Source organism: Ovis aries, chromosome 14 (assembly GCF_016772045.2).
Source record: "Ovis aries strain OAR_USU_Benz2616 breed Rambouillet chromosome 14, ARS-UI_Ramb_v3.0, whole genome shotgun sequence".
Classification (NCBI taxonomy): domain Eukaryota; kingdom Metazoa; phylum Chordata; class Mammalia; order Artiodactyla; family Bovidae; genus Ovis; species Ovis aries.
In genome coordinates, this window is record NC_056067.1 from 64,306,454 (window position 1) to 64,328,289 (window position 21,836).

At 50.2% G+C, this 21,836-nt stretch overlaps 1 protein-coding gene across 1 annotated transcript; it reads left to right on the forward strand.

Moving 5' to 3' along the window:
- Positions 1-20,073, forward strand: EDDM13 (epididymal protein 13). The gene is made up of 9 exons (XM_060397861.1): positions 1-6; positions 112-337; positions 3,048-3,065; positions 6,665-6,691; positions 14,802-14,828; positions 15,601-15,627; positions 17,460-17,584; positions 18,349-18,386; positions 19,767-20,073. The coding sequence occupies exons 1-9, from the start codon at positions 1-3 to the stop codon at positions 19,789-19,791; spliced, it is 519 nt and encodes a 172-aa protein (XP_060253844.1). The 3' UTR covers positions 19,792-20,073.
- The last annotated feature ends 1,763 nt before the right edge of the window (positions 20,074-21,836 follow it).

Below are 21,836 nucleotides of genomic sequence, written 5' to 3' on the forward strand. Positions count from 1 at the left end.
ATGCACGTAACTCAACCCAGGTACCTATAAAAAAAAAAAAAAAAAGATAAATAAGCAGACACCAATGGGAAGAAGCGGTCTGTGTGTCAGCCCCTGGTGTCGTGGGCACAGAGCAGACACCTGTCAGCCTCCAGGCGGCTGGAGGGTGTGTGTGGGCAGTTAGCTTCGCCCTTGGAATCTGGGAGAACAGTGAGTGACCAGAGTCCCGTTGGTCCTGGAAGGAGCTCATCCACCCCAACCCCCAAGCCCACTGTCCACAAGTCAGGGCCCTCTCTGAAGATGTTCTTGCTGATTCTGCTTTTCCTGGGACTGGCAGACGCCTGCATCCCGCGGGAAGGTAAGCCCAGCTCCTCCTGCCGTCTCCCCGTCCTCTGTTTCTTGTTACCACGGGAGGGGGCCTGGTGGCTGGCCTCAGAGAGCCTCCTCGGGTCTGAGTCCAGGCTCCTTCCCGCTCCCTGTTTAGAAATTCTCACTTCCCCTTTCCCTTGGTGGAGATGGAGGGGTGGGCAACTCCTGGGTATCACGGCTCCTGCCCTTGAAGACACACAGACTTGAGTCTGAACCCTGGTTAAATCACTGACTTCTTAGGTGGCGCGGTAGTAAAAAAAAAAAAAATCCATCTGCCAAGGCTGGAGACGCCAGAAACTCGGATTCAAACCCTAGGTCGGGGAGACTCCCCTGGAGGAGGAAATGGCAACCCACTCCAGTATTCTTGCCTGGGAAATCACGTGGACAGAAGAGCCTGGTGGGCTACAGTCCGTGGGGTCGCAATGAGTGGGACACAACCGACCGCTCACAACAATCTGTGACACTGGGGGTGGGAGTGATTGCCCCGCAGAAGTCGTGTTAACTTGTCCTCGACTTGCTTTATCAGAGATGATGTGTTGGCGAGGTGTCTTACTACCCGTGATGTTAAGTTTGATCACCAACCAGCTACTATTTTCGCCTTTATAACTGGTAGATAACCTGGCTGAGATCACTGGGAACTTCGCGGATATTCTATTCCCCCTCAGACTTTCCCCCCACGAATTGCAGCATCCATCTGTGGATCTTGTCTGCCAAAATGATTGCTGTAGTATTTGCACGATGGTGATCTTCTGTTTCTCTTATTTCTGCTACATGTATCCGTTGGAATGCTTCTGTAAGACGACTCAGTGCTTCTGCTCTATTTATTTATTCAAGTAATTATATCAATATGAATGCACGGATATTTATTTTATCAACAAAAAGTAACAGCTTATCTTTCGATGGGTGGAAGGGTGATGGCCACAGCTTCTCTTTTGGACATGCTAAGTATGATGAGCCTGTAAGATGTGCAAGACCTCCATGGGTCACAGGTTCCATGAGAGCAGGGTTTGTGATGTCTTATTTTCTCCTGTACCAACATCTCTCTCCCCAGCAATGTCACAAATGCCTACAGAGCAGGAATTGAGTCTAATTCACCTGCACCCCCATCATCGAGCACAGACCAGTGGCCAGTGTATGTGGCTAGTGAATGCTGGGCGGATGGATGATGCAGGATAACGGATGGATGACGGGTGGATGATGGCTAGATGGATAAATCGATGGATGGTGAATGGTTGGGTGGGTGGATGGAAGGATGGATGGATGGTGAATGGGTGGATGGAAGGATGGATGGGTGGATGGAAGGATGGATGGGTGGTGGATGGGTGGATAAAGGATGGATGGGTGGTGGATGGGTGGATAAAGGATGGATGGGTGGTGGATGGGTGGATAAAGGATGGATGGATGGCAGATGGGTGGATGGAAGGATGGATGGGTGGTGAATGGGTGGATGGATGGGTGGATGGAAGGATGGATGGATGGTGGATGGGTGGATAAAGGACAGATGGGTGGTGGATGGGTGGATAAAGGATGGATGGGTGGTGGATGGGTGGATGGAAGGATGGATGGGTGGTGGATGGGTGGATGGAAGGATGGATGGGTGGTGGATGGGTGGATGGCAGGATGGATGGGTGGTGGATGGGTGGATAAAGGATGGATGGGTGGTGGATGGGTGGATAAAGGATGGATGGGTGGTGGATGGGTGGATGGAAGGATGGATGGGTGGTGGATGGGTGGATGGCAGGATGGATGGGTGGTGGATGGGTGGATAAAGGATGGATGGGTGGTGGATGGGTGGATGGATGGGTGGATGGAAGGATGGATGGATGGTGGATGGGTGGATAAAGGACAGATGGGTGGTGGATGGGTGGATAAAGGATGGATGGGTGGTGGATGGGTGGATGGAAGGATGGATGGGTGGTGGATGGGTGGATGGAAGGATGGATGGGTGGTGGATGGGTGGATAAAGGATGGATGGGTGGTGGATGGGTGGATAAAGGATGGATGGGTGGTGGATGGGTGGATAAAGGATGGATGGATGGCAGATGGGTGGATGGAAGGATGGATGGGTGGTGAATGGGTGGATGGATGGGTGGATGGAAGGATGGATGGATGGTGGATGGGTGGATAAAGGACAGATGGGTGGTGGATGGGTGGATAAAGGATGGATGGGTGGTGGATGGGTGGATGGAAGGATGGATGGGTGGTGGATGGGTGGATGGAAGGATGGATGGGTGGTGGATGGGTGGATGGAAGGATGGATGGGTGGTGAATGGGTGGATGGAAGGATGGATGGGTGGATGGAAGGATGGATGGGTGGTGGATGGGTGGATGGAAGGATGGATGGGTGGTGGATGGGTGGATGGAAGGATGGATGGGTGGTGGATGGGTGGATGGAAGGTTGGCTAGATAGTGGATGAATGGCAGGATGGACAGATGATGAATGGATGATGGTGAGATGGATAAATCAGTGGATGGTGAAGAAGTAAATGGGTGGATAGATGGATAATGGGTGGCGAGAGGGATACGTGGACTCAAGCAGCTTTCCTGATAGACTGGATGGGTTAGTGCATCTCCAGTGACACTTTCAGCTCTGGGCTCCTTGGGCACTGCAGTGATCTGAGTCTAATGCTGAATTCTCTCCCTGCTCCCTGCTTCCTGTTCCTGCTGGGATCCGGATGGCCTAACACTTTCGCCTCCAGTTGCAACTGAAGAAAAAAGTAAGAACTGTGAACATCCCAAGTCTGTATTCCCATAGCCAGTTCCATGGGAATTCATGTAGATTGTAGAACCCCTTTGGGGATTCTGGGGAAAAGTGGGCTTCGTCTTGGGAGCCAAGGCAAGCCGTAGACATCTCTGTCTTCTAGTGATGCCTGCTGTCCAAAGGGCTGTTCGTCCATCCTTTTGTCTGGGGAAGACAGGCTCAGTGGGTGAATGGAGAGCTCTTATCAGAAAGAAAGAATAGTTGGAATATTTTTACTAGAGTTATAGTCTGACACACACACACACATATATACATAAAATCGATCTGTAGGATTCATTTATAAAACTGTAAAGCTAAAGAAGTGTTCTCCGAATTTATGGTTGCCAGAAGAAGAATGAGGGGAACAGATAGGGAGTTTGGATGGACATGGACACACTGATGTATTTAAAATGGAGAACCAACAAGGACCTACTTTACAGCACAGAGAATTCTGCTCAGTGTCACGTGGCAGCCTGGATGGGAGCAGGGTTTAGGGGAGAATGGACGCATGTATATGTATGCCTGAGTCCCTTCGCTGTTTACCCGAAACTATCACAACATTGTGAATTGGCTACACCCCAATATAAGATTAAAAGTTTTAAAAAAAGAAGTAGAGTTCTCAACATCCTTGCCAACAGTGTAACCGAGCTGTTTGATCTTTGTCTAACTGTACATGACAAACTACAAAAAATCAGTCTCTCATGAAATCCCTCCCCCGTAAGAATAGGCGAGGCTAAATGAAGGAAGACCGAGCGTACACACACAGAGTGGCTCTTAGAACAAGACACAGCTTCTCATTCTGGGGCCCCATCCTATCTTGGGCCTCCCTGGGGGCTCCGCTGGTAAAGAATCCGCCTGCAAGGCGGGAGACCTGGGTTCGATCCCTGAGTTGGCAAGATCCCTTGGAGAAGGGAAAGGCTACCTACTCCAGTATTCTGGCCTGGAAAATCCCATGAACTGTATAGTCCATGGGGTCACAAAGAGTTGGACACGACTGAGTGACTTTCACTTTCAGATGAAGGGAGAAAGGCGTGCATGCAGAAATCATCTGAGGTGGATAAATGACTGTTAACTCAAACTTCTCTCTTGCTTTTTTCTTCCATGTGGACCCCCTGACTCCTGGTCCTGTTGTCCTTTTCCAGTCAAATGTAAGTCTTATCTCCTTCTCCCAATGTAAGTGGGGAGCCTTCAACCAGAGGAGGAAGGGGGACAGGGGACAGGGGGATGGCTGTCTCTCATTTTCAACCTGGGCAGCTCACAGGATGCTCTCAATCTCAGCACGGCTCCAAACCCAGAGCCTGCGGATCCCTGGGGCCAACCAGATGGACTTCGGGGAGGCCGACCAGCCTCTGTAATCTTGTGCAGAACGGGGTGTGCGGGACAGAGTCTCGGTGGTTTTCTGGGAATATGGACTTCATAGCTTCAGTCGGATTTTCAGCAGGACTTTGTGCTCTGACATGTACAACCAGACTGGACTGCGTTGTGTGGCTTCACTGGTAGGTTGTAGATGAGAGAAATAGGGCACAGAATGGCCAAGGCTCGCTCCTCGCCAGGTATTCACCATCCTGGCCTCTGACTATTGGTTGTTATGGAGACCCTTGTCTGCCACCCTCCGGAGACTCAGGTGTAAGGGGGGTGGGTGATTGGATGCCCCAGACCATGGTATCTCAGGGTGTCTTGACCTCTGGGATAAATGTGTCTCTAAAGAGGCCTATGGGCTTCCCTGAGGGCTCAGGGGTAAAGAAAGACTGGTTTGATCCTTGGCTTGGAAAGATCCCCTGGAGAAGGAAATGGCAACCCACTCCGGCCTTCTTGCCTGGGGAATCTCATGGACAGAAGGGCCTGGGGCTACCGTCCATGGGGTCGCAGACACGACTGAGTGCCTGAGCACGATGCACAAAGAGGTCTATGGCTCTTGGAACAGGACACAGCTTCTCATTCTGGGTCCCCGTGCTGCCCTGGGACCTGGGGGATGCCATGGGGTATAGAGGATGAATTAACGCGTTTCGCCTTCTCTCTGATCCCTGCCGGCCGCCTCTGAACCTCTCCTTCCTGCTGGGTGCGCCGAGTCAACAGTGCTGAAAGGTGACATTTTTGTTCACTCTCTCTCCCTTGGGGTTCTGATTGCCCTTAGTTGACGGGGTAATTTTTGCCTGCCTTTCAAGGATCTTTCTTCTTGTGACTGTCCACAGCCCAGCTTCTGATCTAGAGACATAAAAAGTCAAGACTGGATATCTTGATGAAAAGAAAATACTGCATGCCTCTCTCCTTCCCCTGTAAAAACTAGTTGATCAGAAATTGAGCACATTTCTGTGGTCCACCTGTGACTAAAGGAAAGCCATTTGGTTGTAGAGCTAAATTCAGGTCTATCTGAGATCTGTGGAGGAGGAAATGGCAACCCACTCCAGTGTTCTTGCCTGGAGAATCCCATGGGCAGAGGAGCCTGGTGGGCTACAGTCCATGGGGTCACAAAGAGTTGGGCACGACTGAAGTGACTTAGCGCACAGAATTCTTCCTTCTTCTGCCTGCAAGCCCCTCACCATGGGCATACACGTAATCATCTCTATGTAAGCTTGTTATTGTTATTATTATCAGTATATAGACCACTTAACCCCAACCCAGCAATGGACATTAATATACTCACCTTGTGGGTGAGGAAATAGAACTTTATAGAGGAAGTTGGAGCGATCTACGTTTGAATTTTTGTGCCCTCCCTCATCCACTGTGTGGGGCTTCAAAAATTAATACGATATCTCAGAGCTTCAGCTGCTCTCATTGACAACATGAGGACAATTCGCTAACCTGGGAGGGTTGGTGTGAAATCAGTATAAGGAAAGAGTTGGGCTTTTTTCTAGAGTCAGTGAAGAATAGCTCCTTTCTTTCTTTCCTACCTGGCTGAAGAATGGCCCACGGCTGTGTCCGCCACCCCCGCCCCCGCTCACGTAAACCTCCCCAAAATCAAGCACAAAGCCGCTCTCGATAACCCCACCTAGCCGCTCCCCGCGCCCACGGCGGCCTCCCTTTCCGAGTCTGTCCCAGCTCCCGGCATCTGACCTTACTTTTGGTTTTCTACTCATGGCTTCCTCTCCGCGGCCCCTGGTCCCACCGTTCTGCACCACGTCTGTATCCTCCACCACCGTGCCGACTCTGGATCGACTGCCCTCAGGAATCGTAGGTAAACACCTCACCACGTTCAGGATGCCCTCGGACTGTGAACTCTGGGGGGAAACTCTGAGCGAGATTTTCTGGGCATTTGATGTATGTCTGGAGCCATGTTGGGTGATGGAAACCCAAAGATGGATCATACATGCTCACTCTTTAGGAACTCAGAGACTGATGGAAAAGACACACACAACCCAGAAATTAGATTAGAGACACTGATGTCTGCTGGCAGTGATGGGGCTGAACAGAGGGATGATGGGAATCATGAGGAAACCCTAAGTCATGCGCGAGCTCTCATAGCCATACTTTCCAAAGAAGAGAACTTCTTAAATCCGTTGAACCGGGGAAATCCACGAATTTGGTATATTTCCTTCCGCTGCATTTGAACGTCTTTCCTTATGTCTTCTTCCCCAGGTATGATGAGCAGGCTGTCAGCGGATGGTAAGTGAGACTTCTGTCTTCTCGGGCGTTTCTCTTCTCCATAAGGTAATGCAGATTTATGGAGTCTTTTGTGTTTTTAGTTATTTATTTAAATTCCGTGTTTTATTTATGTTTTCTTTCTTTATTTCGGAAGAACGATTCAGACTGTATCTGATCACATTTTGTCTCTTAGAGTTTTAAGGTAATGGAAATTTTTATTCGTGTAGAATGAGAGCGCTAGAATTTTGTGTGAGAGATATCACGTGGTAGATTGTTTTAAGCTATAAAAGATTTATGCTCATGAGAAAAGTTATAGGAACATCAAATGAGTGTCAAAATCTTCCTCTCTGTCCTATCCCCAGTTCTCCTGTCTTGAAACAGCCACCACTCCTGGTCTCCTGCGCATTCTTACAAGAAATGCGCTTAGGTACCTGTATCTTCAACTTTCTGAGGTCATGACTCAAATGACTGGGTCAAAGAGCAGAGGTCTTTCAAATCTGGACAGAGGTTTGACAAACGTACAGTTCCATAAACCGCCTACAAGAATGCTAACTTCCCCACACCTTCAGCAACATGGGGTAGCATCTAGCATTCTGACTTTTCAAAATGGGATGGCTGAAAACACTGGTCCCCATGTGCACAGGTAGAGAGGCTGAACCCCAGCAGAAGTTCCCGCTATCTCTACTACTCTCCAGTCCAGTGCTATCATTTATGTTTTCCAGTGAAGGAGTACACTTTGAAAGGACTTCCTTTATTGAAAAGCTTAAGTAGATAAACTTGCAAAGGAAGTTTTACATTCCTTTAGTCGGTGAAAATCCAGTTTCATTTGTTTCAAAAGTATGCAACGCAAATAAATAGAGGGAAACAACAGAATGGGAAAGACTAGAGGAGAAGGAAATGGCAGCCCACTCCAGTCTTCTTGCCTAGAAAATTCCATGGACAGAGGAACCTGGTGGGCTACAGTCCATGGGGTTGCAGAGTCGGACACGACTTAGCAGCTAAGCCACAGAGGTTTCTTGGAGAAAACTGAAGATACCAAGGCAACATTTCATGCAAGGATGGGCACAACAAAGGACAGAAGTGTCAAGGCCCTAACGGAAGCAGATGAGATTAAGAAGATGTAGCAAGAATACACAGAACCATACAAAAAAAAGTCTTAATGACCTGGATAACCACGATGGAGTGGTCACTCACCTAGAGCCAGACATCCTGGATTGTGAAGTCAAGTGGGTCTTAGGAAGCATTGCAATGAAAAAAGCTAGTGGAGGTGCTGGAATTCCAGCTGAGCTATTTAAAATAATAAAAGATGATGCTGTAAAAGTGTTGCACTCAATGTGCCCGAAAATTTGAAAAATTCAGCAGGGGCCATAAGGAAAAGGTCAGTTTTTATTCCAACCCCAAAGATGGGCAATGCCAAAGAATTTTCTAAGAAGATAACTGCAAAAATAGACATAATGGAACAGCGGAAATAAAGTAGTAATTATAACGATACTGATGACTGCTGAGGGTCTTAGTCTGAAGATGGTTCTCTCTTCACTGGAAAGGAAGACCAGAGCGCATTAGAGAGAGGTTCTGGACAAGTTAGCATCATTTTGAGACTTTTGAGAAGAAAGAGAATTATAAAGTGAATTCAATATTAGATTACATATTCCCACCATGTGACTCCAAACGAGTAACATCTGTGTCCACCTGAGACCTTTCCAGCCATCCCCAAGGGTTCCCGTCCCAGTGCACAGGGCACGCCTGGATCTGGAGCTCCAGGGAGATGGAGACGGGAACTGGACTTCCAGGGGTACATATGCCTGGCATTTCAAGCCAGCTCCGTTCTTTCCCAGCATATGGGACCCTGGGGCAAGGCTCTTCTCTTCTCCCATAGAGTAGGGCTAGTAATCCACACTATAAAGAGTGCTTCTTAATGTTATAATAAACTATAACATTTTATATGTTATAAAAATTATATGACATTATAATTAAATCTACGAAAAACTCAGGTACTAGGAAGCTGGTTGAAGTGGGCTCAGCTCCCTGCGTCCCGTCTGTCCAGGGGTCCTGGAGTCCGTAGCCCTCCTCACTGCTTCTGCTCTTTCAAAGATACCAGTTTCTCACTTCTCTCCCCTTGGGTTGCTGAAGAGCTCTGTGCTTTCCCTGTGTTCCCATCAACCTGGAAGCAGAACCCTCCTTCACTGGTTCCCATGAGAAATCGGCCGAGACCTACGAGTTATGAGTCTCGATGAAACGAGAGCGTGCAGGACAGCCAGAGCCCTGAGCAGATGGACGGCCTTCTCCCATCTCTGCTCACTCTCTCTCTTCTCATCTCCCGTTTTCCTTCTCCCCACACTGCCTGTGGAGTTCCAAGACCTTCTCCTTCTCACAAGCTAAATAACACAGGACTCCCTAACTCCTACCCTCGAAGAATCCTCTCCATCCAGAAATAGCAGAGCTTTATGGGCCAAGACCTCCCTCCCTGGAAAACAGCCAGACTTCATAAATAGTGAAATGCACTTCTTAGCCAACATACGACCCGGCTATAAGGCAAAGATCAACGTCAGATAGACATTATTAGGCAAAATAACCTCAGATCCAGAGTGGAATGTGGATAAAGCCATATAGTCAGGGCTTCCCTAGTGGCTCAGTGGTAAAGAATCCATCTGCCAATGCGGGGGACCCGGCTTCAATCCCTGGGTCAGGAAGATCCCCTGGAGAGCACAGCAACCCGCTCCAGTATTCTTGCCTGGAGAATCCCACAGACAGAGGAGCCTGGCGGGCCGCAGTCCATAGGGTTGCAAAGAGTCAGACACGACTGAGCAACTAAATCGCAACTACAGAGGCCAGAGTCATGGCTCACAGACCGGAAACCATCTGTAGAGACACGAAAACAGAGAGCCAGAAAGACGCAGAGCTTCAGAGGGAGAGTGGTAACTAACGAAAACGTCATGCGGGAGTTCCCTGGTGGTCCAGCGGTTAGCAAGACTTGGCCTTCCAATGCCAGGGGCGTGGGTTCTGTTATGCTCCGAGCCCGTATCTCCGAACCGACCGAGAGAGAGAGCAAGTCCACCACAGTAATGCAAAGGCAAGAAGGGAGTTTTATTTCTAGCGTGCTAGGGCCCAAGTCTCATCCGGCTCAGCAGAATCCGACAAGAGCCCCGAACAAAGGAGTATGGCGGCTTACACACAGGCAGCTCTTTGTCTCAGTTACAGGAGTAGCTGGCGTTACATGATTGGCCAGGCAGGATGAGCGCATGTCCTGTCTCTTTCTGGAAAACATGACTCAGGTCCTAGAGCCCGTCGTTTGGTCCCTAACAGGTTCCATCCCCGGTCAGGGACCTAAGGTCTCAAATGCCTCGAGGCCCAAAAGCCAAAACACAAAACAATATTGTAACAAATCCCATAGATTTAAAAAATGATCCACAGCAAAACAAAATTCTTTAAAAAACTTTCACGGAGCATCTTGGAAAAGCCGGTATGTTTCAGGGCTCTGCTTGGATCATTTCTTTTAAGCCTCCTCACCCCTGTGAGACGGGTGGATCCCATTACAATCCAGAGTGACTGTGTGCGCCCACGACCTGCCTGGTTTCAGCATTAAAACTCTCTCACCCAGTGGACCCCTTCCAAGTCCTGGGCCAAGCAGGACAATAATTGCACTTTTATGAGAAAACCAAGCCCTAGAGAGACGGGGTAAGTTGCCCAAGTGCTGGGTCCAAGTGTTTCCCCGATCGCCCATCATTCTTAGGATGAAGCCCGAGGTCTTTAAAATGACCCACAGGGCCGGGCATCATCTAACTCTGGGCGTTCTTGTCCGCTGGTCATCTTCACCTACCGTGTCCCCTCAGCAGGTCTCTCTCCATCCTTCCGAAGCTCCAGACTCCTTCCCACCCAGGACTGTCCCGCCTCTGGGAATGCGTCTCTGTCTCTCCCCTCCAAAGGTCTTCACCTGGCTAACCCCTCCTCATCTTTCAGGTGTCAGACTCAGTGACAGTTCCTCCAAGACGCCTTCCCTGGCACCCCAACAAGGTCAGCAAATGCCGCTCTCTAGCAGGTTCTGGCCGCACCCAGAAACCCTAGCCCTCCCCCAGATGGGTTTCTGACTCTCGAGGCCGCCTCTCGGGCCTCCGCTTGCTCGTGCTCCCCGAGAGTAAGACCCTTGTCCTCTCACTTTCCGTGTAGCCCTCACACCTTGCACACACTAGAGGCTCCACCGGTACTGGTTAGAGAGAGAGAGGCAACGACCGAGCCCCCACCCGCCTCGTGTCCGCTTCTGCCTCTGAATCCTCTGACCAGTCAGGGAGTCTCGTTTTGTGGTGTCCTTGTTTCACGGTGTCTTAACACTGATCCCTGTCTTCCCTCTGCACCTCTGTTGGAACCTGGCCGCCTGCACCCTCGCCTCCAGACAGGACAGAGGAAGAAAGTAAGTGCTTTTTCAATCCCGAGTCTGTGTCCTGGAGATGACATTCCCGTAACCCTCTCGGGGATTACACCTTGTTGTTCAGTTGCTCAGTGGCATCTGACTCTTCTGTGACCCCTTGTGGACTGCAGCCCACCAGGCTCCTCTGTCTGTGGGATTTCCTCATTAAAATTTGAGGGAGGGGAATTCCCTGGTGGTCCAGGGGTTAGGACTCTATTGGGTTTCAGGCTTGCTTGGGGAGCTGAGATCCTGCATGTCCCACAGCGCAGCCAAAAATAAAACAAGCTGCAGAGGAAAAAAAAACCAGCGGGGGGTGGGAAGTGTTGGTGTGGGCCCTGGCATTTAGATATTGTCTTGAGGTCAAAAGCAAAACTGTTACAAATGGGCTGCGGTAGGGCTGTGCTTGTAACATTTAACAACCATTTCTGTGGGGAGAGGGTGGGGAGGGGAGCCCGGGTTTGCAGCCACTGCCGATTAATGTGGTGTAAATGCTTTAGCGCTGGGCTGATCTGAAGCCGCTAATTAGGCTTGGCAGTGGCTTGCGAAAGTTTTGCAATAATTTAACAACCATCTCTTGCAAGCCAGCTCCGGCACAGCCCCAGTCTCAGCGCTGTGGCTCTCGTTTGGTGTGTAAATTGCTCCCATGAAAAAGGGCCTACCTTCCAGAAGGAAAAGTTTGGTGGTTCTTGGGAGAGAAAGGGAGCCATGCTCGTTAGAGAGCAGGGGACGCATTCTAAGGAAGACAGACGTATGCCCCCCAGGTCAGGTGAGCTGGCGAAGCACCTCTCTCTCCCATCTCTTTTGCACCTCCAGGGCAGAGTCTTGTCCACTGCTCACACTCATAACCTAGAAGCATGCCTAACACACACGGGCTCTACTACTCTTCCTGAAGCAACAGAGAGGTCCCTTCTATGGCTGATGGATGTAATTTTTGCTAATGGGGAGGATTGGAGGAGAACCAACATTGGAGCGTCTACCTCCATGATGCCACTGATCTTCACCATGGCACTCTGCGCCACACGGAACCCTAGTTTTAAGGCATGGCTCCCCAAACTGGGGCTTCCTGGTGGCTCAGTGGTAAAGAACCTGCCTACCAATGCAGGAGATGCAGGTTCAGTCCCCGGGCTGGGAAGATCCCCTGGAGGAGGAAAGGGCAACCCCCTCTGGTACTATTTTTGCAGTGTTTTTGCAAGTCTATAATTAGCGCACAATAAAAGCTTCCAAATAACTTGGAGAGTGTTTAGTGAGTGAATAAAGGAATGTGGTGGGGGGTGTATTTGATTCTACTCTCTTGCTCCCTTTTTTCCATGTTGACCCCCTGATTTCTGGTTCTGCTGCACCTTCCAGTAAAAAGTGAGTTATTCTTCCTTTTCTGTGGTAATTCGGGTGTTTTCAGCCGCTGAGACAAAAAAGTAAACAGAAGGGAATCTTTGGATTGTTCTCACCTGGGGACCCGGGTTGAGAGAGACCCTCTGCTAACAGGGTCTCCATCTATCACTCTTGACTCTGAAGGGGGCTCAGACTGACCTGCCAGGGTCCACAGGCCCGCCTGAGACCGTACGGATAATCCCCAGAATTTGTGGGAGGCAGGGGTGGGTCTGAGGCAGTATGTGTGACTGGGTGTGTGAGTGCACGGCCATCAAGGCCTCCAGATTTTAGCAGAAGCCAAGGGCCGCAGCCCCAGGACACAAGAACGTACTGAGCTGTGTGTATTTGCGGAGAGGACTGTTGAATGAGGAGGAGCTCAAAGCCACGGCTTCCTCTTTGGTCAGGCTTCCTCCCTCCTGACCTCTCAGGAGAGAAAGGAGATAAAGGTGGGTTGGGGGATCTTCTGAGGACCTTCCTCATCTCTGGGGGACCAACGCTCAAGGAAAACAGGTGTCTGGGGAGTCTGTCCATCTGGATAATCAGGGCTCCAAAGGAGGCAAGTGTAGCGGACGCAGGCAGAGTCCCCAGCCCGGCCCACCCATGGCCACCCCATGAGATCTGGGGGCACCCTCATCGCACCATGACGGGAGGGTCTCCCCGGAGGACCAGCAGGGGGGGATGAGCCGGGAAGAAGCCAGTCACACCTTCTCATCCTCTCCCCTTTCTGTTGATGCTCAATGGCTCCCCCTGGAATTTCTCCTCCCTGTTGCCTACACCTCGACAGTCCTGAAACGTGAGTATCTTTTTCCACATTGTCCCCACGTCTGTCTTGTTCCCCTTCTTATCTCTGCCATGGGGTCCCTTCCCAACCACGGCCTCACTGATCAGAGAATCTTTCTGTATTTTTACTAATCCGGGGACTGGAAAAAATGACTGTATGAGTTTCACTTTCTCAAAGGCAGGGTGTCTTATGAGAACCAAGCCCCTGGTCAAATCAGGGACATGGGCAACGTTCTTATGACGACGGGGAGGACAGTAAGGACAATTCGTTCAGGGTTTCCTGGGCGCTGGGCACGCTTAATACATTCTGTTGCGTTTCCCCCCCAGGCAGGCATTATTCACCTGGAGGGTGTCAGGGGGCACAGCATGGGCAAATATGCAGAGCAGGCGTGGTGGCTGCCTTCCCAGCCTGACTCTGACCCAGCGCCAGTTCTTCAAGCCACTACCTGTTGTTGTTCAGTTGCTCAGTCATGTCCGACTCTTTGTAACCCCATGGACTGGAGCCCGCCAGGCGCCTCTGTCCATGGGATCCTCCAGGCAAGAACACTGGAGCGGGTTGCCATTCACTTCCCCAGGGGATCTCCCTGACCCAGGGACAGAACCGGCGTCTCCTGCATTGGCAGGCAGACTCCTTACATCTGAGCCCCCAGGGAAGCCCCTTCAGCCACTAGATTTCCACTCTAACCCACACGCTGGGGCTTCCAGCCCTCTCGCCTTCACGGCTCAGCACCGCCTGCCTGGGCTCCATTCTCGTTTGCTGCCGGTCTCCCCACCTTCTGATCTTATGACTTGTTTTTTTTCCTTCTATGGTCTCATCTCTGGCGGCCCCTTGGACTCAACATTCTGGACTTTGCACCCTTGAACACCGCCCTGCCTCCCGGACCACACTTCCTTCTGGATGGATGACATTAGAGATCCTAGGTAAATCATCTCACTCCGTGCATGCCCCGAGATTTTGGCATGGGAAGTTTGTTTGGGAAAAGAAAAGTCTTTTCTTTAAAAAGATTTATTTTCAGCTGTGCTGGGTCTTCGTGGCTGTGTGTGGCTTTCTCTAGTTGAGGGGAGTGCAGGCTACTCTCTAGAGGCCATCTCGGGCTTCTCCCTGCAGTGGTCTTCTCGTGTTGTGGAGCAGCAACTCCAGGGTGTGGCTCAGTAGTTGTGGTTCCTGGCCTCCAGAACACAGGCTCAGCAGCGGTGGCGCTCAGTGGCTCCGAGGCACGTGGGATCTTCCTGGACTGGGGATCAAGCCTGTGTCTCTCCCGCGCTGGCAGGCGGATGCTTTACCACTGAGCCACCAAGGAAGGAAGCCTGGGAAGGATATTCTTTTTAACTCTCCATGTGGGATAGGACCACGCAGGGCGGTGGAAAGCCAGAGACGAGCCTCATGTGCTTGTACCTCTAGAGAAACCCCACACAGACTGATGCGGGGACAGACAGAGAGCTTTAGGGCAGTATGAGCGTCCTCAGGGGGAGCCGATGAGAAGAGCGAGAGGCAGCTGGGGTGAGTTAGCTGCGCCTTGTCGGCCTAAGGGCACTTAGCACGCTGCCTTTGGCAATTCCATGTCCACACTGTCTCTGCAGGTTTGCTGAGCCTCCAGGTGCTGAATGGTAAGTAGTGACTATGCTAATTGGCCCCACCATTTGCTTTTGCTCCTGGACACAAAAATGTAGACTTCTCAGCTTTGTTTTTTTAATGTTGGAAGAGTCTTTAAATAGCATCAAACCTTACACTCTTGGGGTTTTTTTAAATTTATTTTTCAATTTTTAATTGAAATCATACACTCTTTATCATCATCTGAACATGAAAAGTGTCTTTTTTTTTTTCATTTATCCAACAACAAATGCTAATTAATATTAGCCTCTCTGTGTTCAGTCCTGTTCTAGATGTTAGAGACACAGTAAGGAACAGGTCAGAAATCTGTGTCCAGATAGAACTGACGAGAAGAGAACACGAATAAATAGAGAAACAGTGGGTTAGAAGTCTGTTGGTTGCTAAGCCCTGTGAAGATCGCAGAGGAAGAGAGATGGGAAGGCAGGGCAGGGCAGAGGGATACGTTTTTAGAAGGTGATCAGGGAAAGTGACTTTGAGCAAAGACTTGGAGGAGGCGAGGGAGGCAGTCCCGAGCACATGTGGGTGCAGGGTGTTGCTGGCACAGGGAACAGCAGGTGGACAGGCCACGAGGCCACGCAGTGCCTGAGACCAGGGACTGCGGGGGGCTGGGCTCGTTCTCGGCTCTCCTTACCTGGGGCGCCCAGAATCGCTCTTTGCAGTTTGGTCTCCATTCATTTCAGAATTTGTTGATGATTTCTTTTCTTCCTTTCCCCCCCTCCTCTTCCTTCCTTCCCTTCCTTCTTTGCCTCTTTCTCTTCCTCTTTTCAGAAGAATCAAGCGGCTGCAAGGAAGAAGGTAAGTGCACGGCATCATGCCTTTTCCATCGAGACGCCTGCGAGTTCCCTCGGTCTGTGTTAAGTCAAAGCCTTAAGGAGACACAATTTCAGGTGGCCAAGGTCCGGGTTTCAGAACCTGAGAGGATGTCTTTCTGAGGGGCAGCCAAAGCCTTCAGACCACCCCTACCCCCTTGTACTGCCCCCTGGTGCCAAGGACACCAAGCACACTGAGGTGTGACTGGGAAACGTCTTGATTTTTCTCAGTCGCTTCTTCTGTTGATCACTGAGGTCTGAAATGATTCCTAAAGGTGAAGAAGGACGTTGAAATTGATCCCAGCACTGCCAAATAAATAAGTAAATTTTAAAAAAAGATTTGCATACATTTCAAAGGGACAGCTAAAGAGGCTGAATAATTGATGCTTTCAAATCGTGCTGGAGAAGATTCTTGAGAGTCCCTTGGACAGCAGGGAGATCAAATTAGTAAATCCTAAAGGAAATCAGTCCTGAATATTCATCGGAAGGACTGATGCTGTAGCTGAAGCTCCAGTACTTTGGCCACCTGATGTGAAGACTCATTGGAAAAGACCTTGATGCTGGGAAAGATTGAGGGCAGGAGAAGGGGGTGGCAGAGGATGAGATGGTTGGATGGCATCACTGACTCAATGGACAAGAGTTTGAACAAACTCTGGGAGACAGTGAAGGACAAGGAAGCCTGGCGTGCTGCAGACCATGGGGTCGCAAAGAGTCGGACACGACTGAGCGACTGAACAACAACAATGAAGGGAAAGAGAAAGGAATTACAGCTACAGAGTATATTCTCTAAGAAAAGGGCAGGAGCTGTGCCCTCCTGAAATTTCAATTAAGGAGCTTTTTTTTTCTTTTCATTTTTCCCTTTACACTGGTAATGTTCTGGTGTTTGACTGGAGGGCCTGTTCCGTGACGTGAATTATACATGTCAAAAATGGAGGAATAGCAAAGCTAAAACCGCAAGATCAGTAAGATAGTACTAAGGGAGAGTTTATTGTGCAAGGAAGAATAATTCTTAAACTGGGAACTTCCAAATTCAAAACTGGTATGAGATGCAGGGGCAGGGTGTTCCTCACAGGGTGGCTTATAACATGAAGTTGAGGAAATTGTTTATATTTTAAAATGATGGTTATTACAATGGGGTTTCCTGAGGGCACAATGGTTGGTTAAAAGGGGACTATCTTCAACCATTCAGGGGAAGATGACTTAAGTCCTTCTCATGATTATCAGAGACATTTAAAAGAAATGACTTCAATTTTGCTTATGTTCCTGAAAGAAGCTAGACTTAATTTAACATTCATGACTCACGTGGGTTCCTCCACTCTGGGAATTTTCAAGTGCCATCTCCTTTTTTAAAAAAATCTTATTAGTATTAGGGTGTTTTTTTTTTTTTGTATGCAATATTAAAATGTAATGTAACCCTTTCTTTAAAATTTAAAATGTGAAAAGAAGAGGGAAAGAATATTGAGCAAGTGAAACTGGGCTTGCGCCCCAGATGGGGTCTGGAATGAGGAGGTCACAGGGTCAGATCTGGTGTTAGATCCCTGCGGGCTCCAGTGGGAGCTGGTCTGGGAGAGAGGAGTGTGGAGTAGCAGGCTGGTGCAATGGCAATCAGAAGGAGATGTGAGACTGGTGCCTTGCAGATGGAGAGGGGAGATGGGGGCACCCGGTAGCAATGGACCACATTTCAATCCCAGAAGCAGGTGGATTGAGGGTGTGGGGTTCAGAGGGAGATCTGTGTGGAGAGAGTTGTGGGAAAGGCAAGATGTCCACACAGGGGGCTGCAGGCCTTCACGTTGGTCATGTCCACTTGGATCTCCCCAGTGAAGCTCCTCCCAACGGCCACCACCCCCAAGAAGCCGCTGAAGAAGAAAACGGGATGGAATGGGCTGAGATGCGCCTACATGATGGTCACCTTCTTGTTCGTGTCCTACAATAAGGGAGACTGGGTAGGAAGAGCCGGGTTCCTAAAGGTGGAGAGGGAGGAGGAGAGAGCGGGAGCACGGCGGAAGGGAGGGAGGAGCTGGGTACCTCGTGGGGGAGGAGGAGGCTGAACAGATGGAGGGAATAGGGGGTGGGGGAGCGCAGAGGAAGGGGAGGAGGAGCCGGGTGCCCAAGGCGTGGGCAGGATGTCGGGATGGCAGTGAAGATGGGGCGCGCCTTGCCGCACTCGTAGAAGGAGCAGCGCTAAGGGTTTGGGGTGAGAGACGAGGAACACGCGAGGGGCGAGGAGATGAGCCCCAGCCTCGCGCCCCTGCTTAGATGAGTGGTTCTTGGATGCGGGTGACTTTGCCGCCCAGGGGACACTCAGCAGCGCCCGGAGACATTTCTGGTTGTCACGTCTGGGGGAGGAGGTGCCACTGGCATCTGGTGGGTAGAGGCGAGCTGCGCGGCTTCTGTAGGATGGCGCCCACGACTAAGGCTGACCTGGGTCAAAGTGCCAGGGGTGCTGAGGCTGAGAAACCCCCAGGTCAGAGCATCATGTCATTTACTGGGATGGAGTGAACTGGCTGGACGATGGGGCAGTAAGAGGGGAGGCTGAATAGGTCAACCAGATCAAGGACGTCACTCCCTCCCCTGGGGACGAGGGGGAGACAGAGGCAGGCAGGAAAGAAGAAAGGAAGCGGGGAGGGATGGCGGGAGAGTGGCAGAACTGTCTCACCAAAACCGTCTCTTTCTGCTTCTGGTTCCCCCCCTTCTTCAACCTCCCAAGTGCTACTGCCATTACTGTAACCCGGACGTGGACAACAGGTATGTCCCAAGGGGAGGAGGGCTTGTCCGCTGCGGGGTGGGGGGTGGCGGCTTGGTTCAAATTCTCCAGGAGGGTTTGGAAATGCCAGCTGTAGAATCACAGAGTCGAATGGACAGTTTCAAGTTCATCTCCCTAATCTCAAGCCACAGCTTACCAATGATAAGGACGTGGAGAGCAGAAAGAATTCAGTCATGAATTCCCTCAAAGGTTATGTGGGATTTTTTTTTTTAAGTTGTGGCAGAATACACATAATATAAAATTTACTGTGAGTAACGTTTCGGACACTCCCAGTGTTGTGCAACCCTCCTGGCGATTTAGCTCCAAAAGCTTTTCATCATCCCTGAAGGAGCCTCTGCAACCATGAGCAGTGTCTCCTCCCAGCCCCTGGCAGCCACTAATCATCTCTCTCTCTCTTCATCTCTGGATTTGCCTACTCTGCACATTTTATACACATGGACTCATATGCTATGTGGCTTCTTGTGTCTGGCTTCACTCACCTAGCATAATGTTTTCCAAGGCCATCCAGGCTAGGGCATGTATCAGAACTTCATTATTTTTCATGAGCGAATAGTATTCCTTTGCCTGTTTACTCACTCTTCAGGTGAACGGCATTTGAGCTGTCTCCACCTTTTGGCTATTGGTATGATGCTAAGAACACTGACACACACAAGTTTTCCTTGAACACCTGTTTCCAGTTCCTCGGGGGTACACACCTAGGTGTAGAAAGTCTGGGTCGTGTGATAATTCTATGATTAACTTATTGAGAGATGCAATCAGTACATTTTTATCAAGTAACTGCACTATGATGAATTCTGGATTCGCTAAAAAACGGTTAAATGGGGAATTTTACGTCATGTGAATTTTACCTCGATTTTTAAAAACTATAATAAGTAAAAACAGGTGGGAGCTGGAGTCACCCCCTGGGGCTGTAGTTTTCAGACCCTCTGCAGCAGACTGTGAGCCCCTTTGGGAGCAATGAGATGCTCGACCTATCCCTCAAAGCCCAGAGCAAGCCTCATATATTCACCCCCTGCAGCAACCCTAGGGGACCCCAGTGTGCCAGGCAGGGGAAGGCCTTGTGCTCGTGAGGCACGCCCGCTAGTGGGAGGGCAGGGAATAAATCACCTGAGCTTCCTCGAAGGAGCTGTGACAGACAGGAGCTGGAGGGGGTAGCTTCTCCCACTGAGTGTTCAGAAGAACCTCTCTCTGAAGCGAAGATATCCGCACGGTGAGATGGCGAGGAGCAGCCGGCTGAGGCTTAGGGAAGCGTGGCCGGTGGGTCAGAGGGGCAAGGTACGCGGGGTCCACAGAGCAGAGAGCCGCTCAGGATGTAAGCTGATGCTCACATACTTTTCCGTCTCCTTTCTTCCCTTCCTTAGGAACAACCCCTGCTGTGCCTTCTAACCGCCTTTCTCCATCTCAGCTCCACCCTCACGAGTCCTCCATCTCCCAGCTGGTCGGCCTGGCCTCTGGGGAAACCTCCGTGTGCTAGACTGCCGGAGGGCAGTGAGTCGAGTCCTTGGAGGGACAGCACCTGTCTGCCCAGAGGCATGGCCAGCAGGCCTCTGCGAGCAGAAGCTCTGGGAGAAGCTGAGTGAACGCCTGCAGCGGTTTCCTCCGCAGCGCCTCTTTAGCCTTTTTCAACCCTACCCTAGAGTTTCTGTAATAAAAGGTACATGTACCGAATGACTGAATGCCTGCTTCTTCCATCGAGACCTAGCTGTGTGGGGTGGCAGTGGAAGTCGCTCAGTCGTGTCCGACTCTTTGTGACCCCATGGATCGTAGCCCCCCAGGCTCCTTTGTCCATGGGATTTCCAGGCAAGGATGCTGGAGTGGGTTGCCATTTCCTTTCTCCAGGAGATCTTCCTGACCCAGGGATCGAACCCGGGTTTCTGCATTGCAGGCCGATTCTTTACCATCTGAGCCACCAGGGAAGCTGAGAACCCGATCTATCACGTAATTCTAGCGGCAACCCTTGAAGAAGGTGCTACCGCGCTGCTTGCTTTGTAAGTGGAGAATACAGAAGTCGGCTCCTTTCCACATCCCAGCTCCGCCCTTTACTGGACCGCAGCCCTGCGGAGGTGATTGGTTTTCACTGCCGCCTTTTACTCTCTATACAACTGGGACATTAATAGTTCATAAGACATCTAACCACCTAGATGAGGACCAGTTGTTTCGTTCATCAAGAAGTTGGTTACAACGGGCAAGGAAGGGCTTCCCTGGTGCGCAGTGGGTGAGAATCTGCCTGCCAATGCTAGGGACATGGGTTCCATCCCTGGTCTGGGGAAATTCCACGCGCTGTGGGGTAACTAAGCTGGCACGCCACAACGCCTGAGCCCAAGCTCCAGAGCCAGCGTCCTGCAACGACTAAGGCCCGCTCGCCCTGAACCTGTGCTTGGGAACAAGAAAGCCATCGCAGTGAGAAGCCCGTGAGCCACAAGGAGAGGAGCCCCTGCTCATCACGACTAGAGAAAGCCCTCAAGAAGCAAAGAAGACCCGGGGCAACCAGAAAACATTTATTTAAAAAAATAGAAGGGGCAGTTAAAAAATGCTTTAAAACCTGTCATTGTACACACATTTGCCAACGTTGCCCTATAGCACCAGCGGTTTTGTTTTGTTTTTAGTTTGAGCCTATGGAGAAGGGAATGGCTACACACGCCAGTATTCTGGCCTGGAGAATCCCATGGGCAGAGGAGCCTGGTGGGCTACAGTCCACGGGGTCGCAAAGAGTCAGACTCGACTGAGCAAGTAACACTTTTTTTTCTTTAGTTTGGGTCTAAGGACCTATATTTTCCAGTCTGTTCCTTAAATGGGGAGCAGACACTCTTATACAGAAATGTGAAGTAGGTGGAGGCCAGGGAAGATGCTCTACAGTGTACAGGACGGCCTCCAGACACAAATGCTGATGATGTTTAGGCCGAGAAACACGGGTCCACTTTCCGAGACCCCTCACCCAAAATATCCATTCCCCCTGTTCAATCCCTGCTGTCTCCATGGCAAAGGGCACTTAACAATGGGCATTTAAGCGGCTGGATCCCCTTGCAGTCCAAGGGACCCTCAAGAGTCTTCTCCAACAACACAGTTCAAAGGCATCAATTCTTCGGTGCTCAGCTTTCTTTGTAGTCCAACTCTCACATGACTACTGGAAAACCATAGCCTTGACTAGACAGAACTTTGTTGGTAAAGTAACGTCTCTGCTTTTTAATATGCTGTCCAGATTATAACTTTCCCTCCAAAGAGTAAGCGTCTTTTAATTTCATGGCTGCAATCACCATCTGCAGTGATTTTAGAGCCCAGAAAAATAAAGTCTGACACTGTTTCCACTGTTTCCCCATCTATTTCCCATGAAGTGATGGAACCAGATGCTGTGATCTTAGTTTTCTGAATGTTGAGTTTTAAGCCAACTTTTTCACTCTCTTTCACTTTCATCAAGAGTCTCTTTAGTTCTT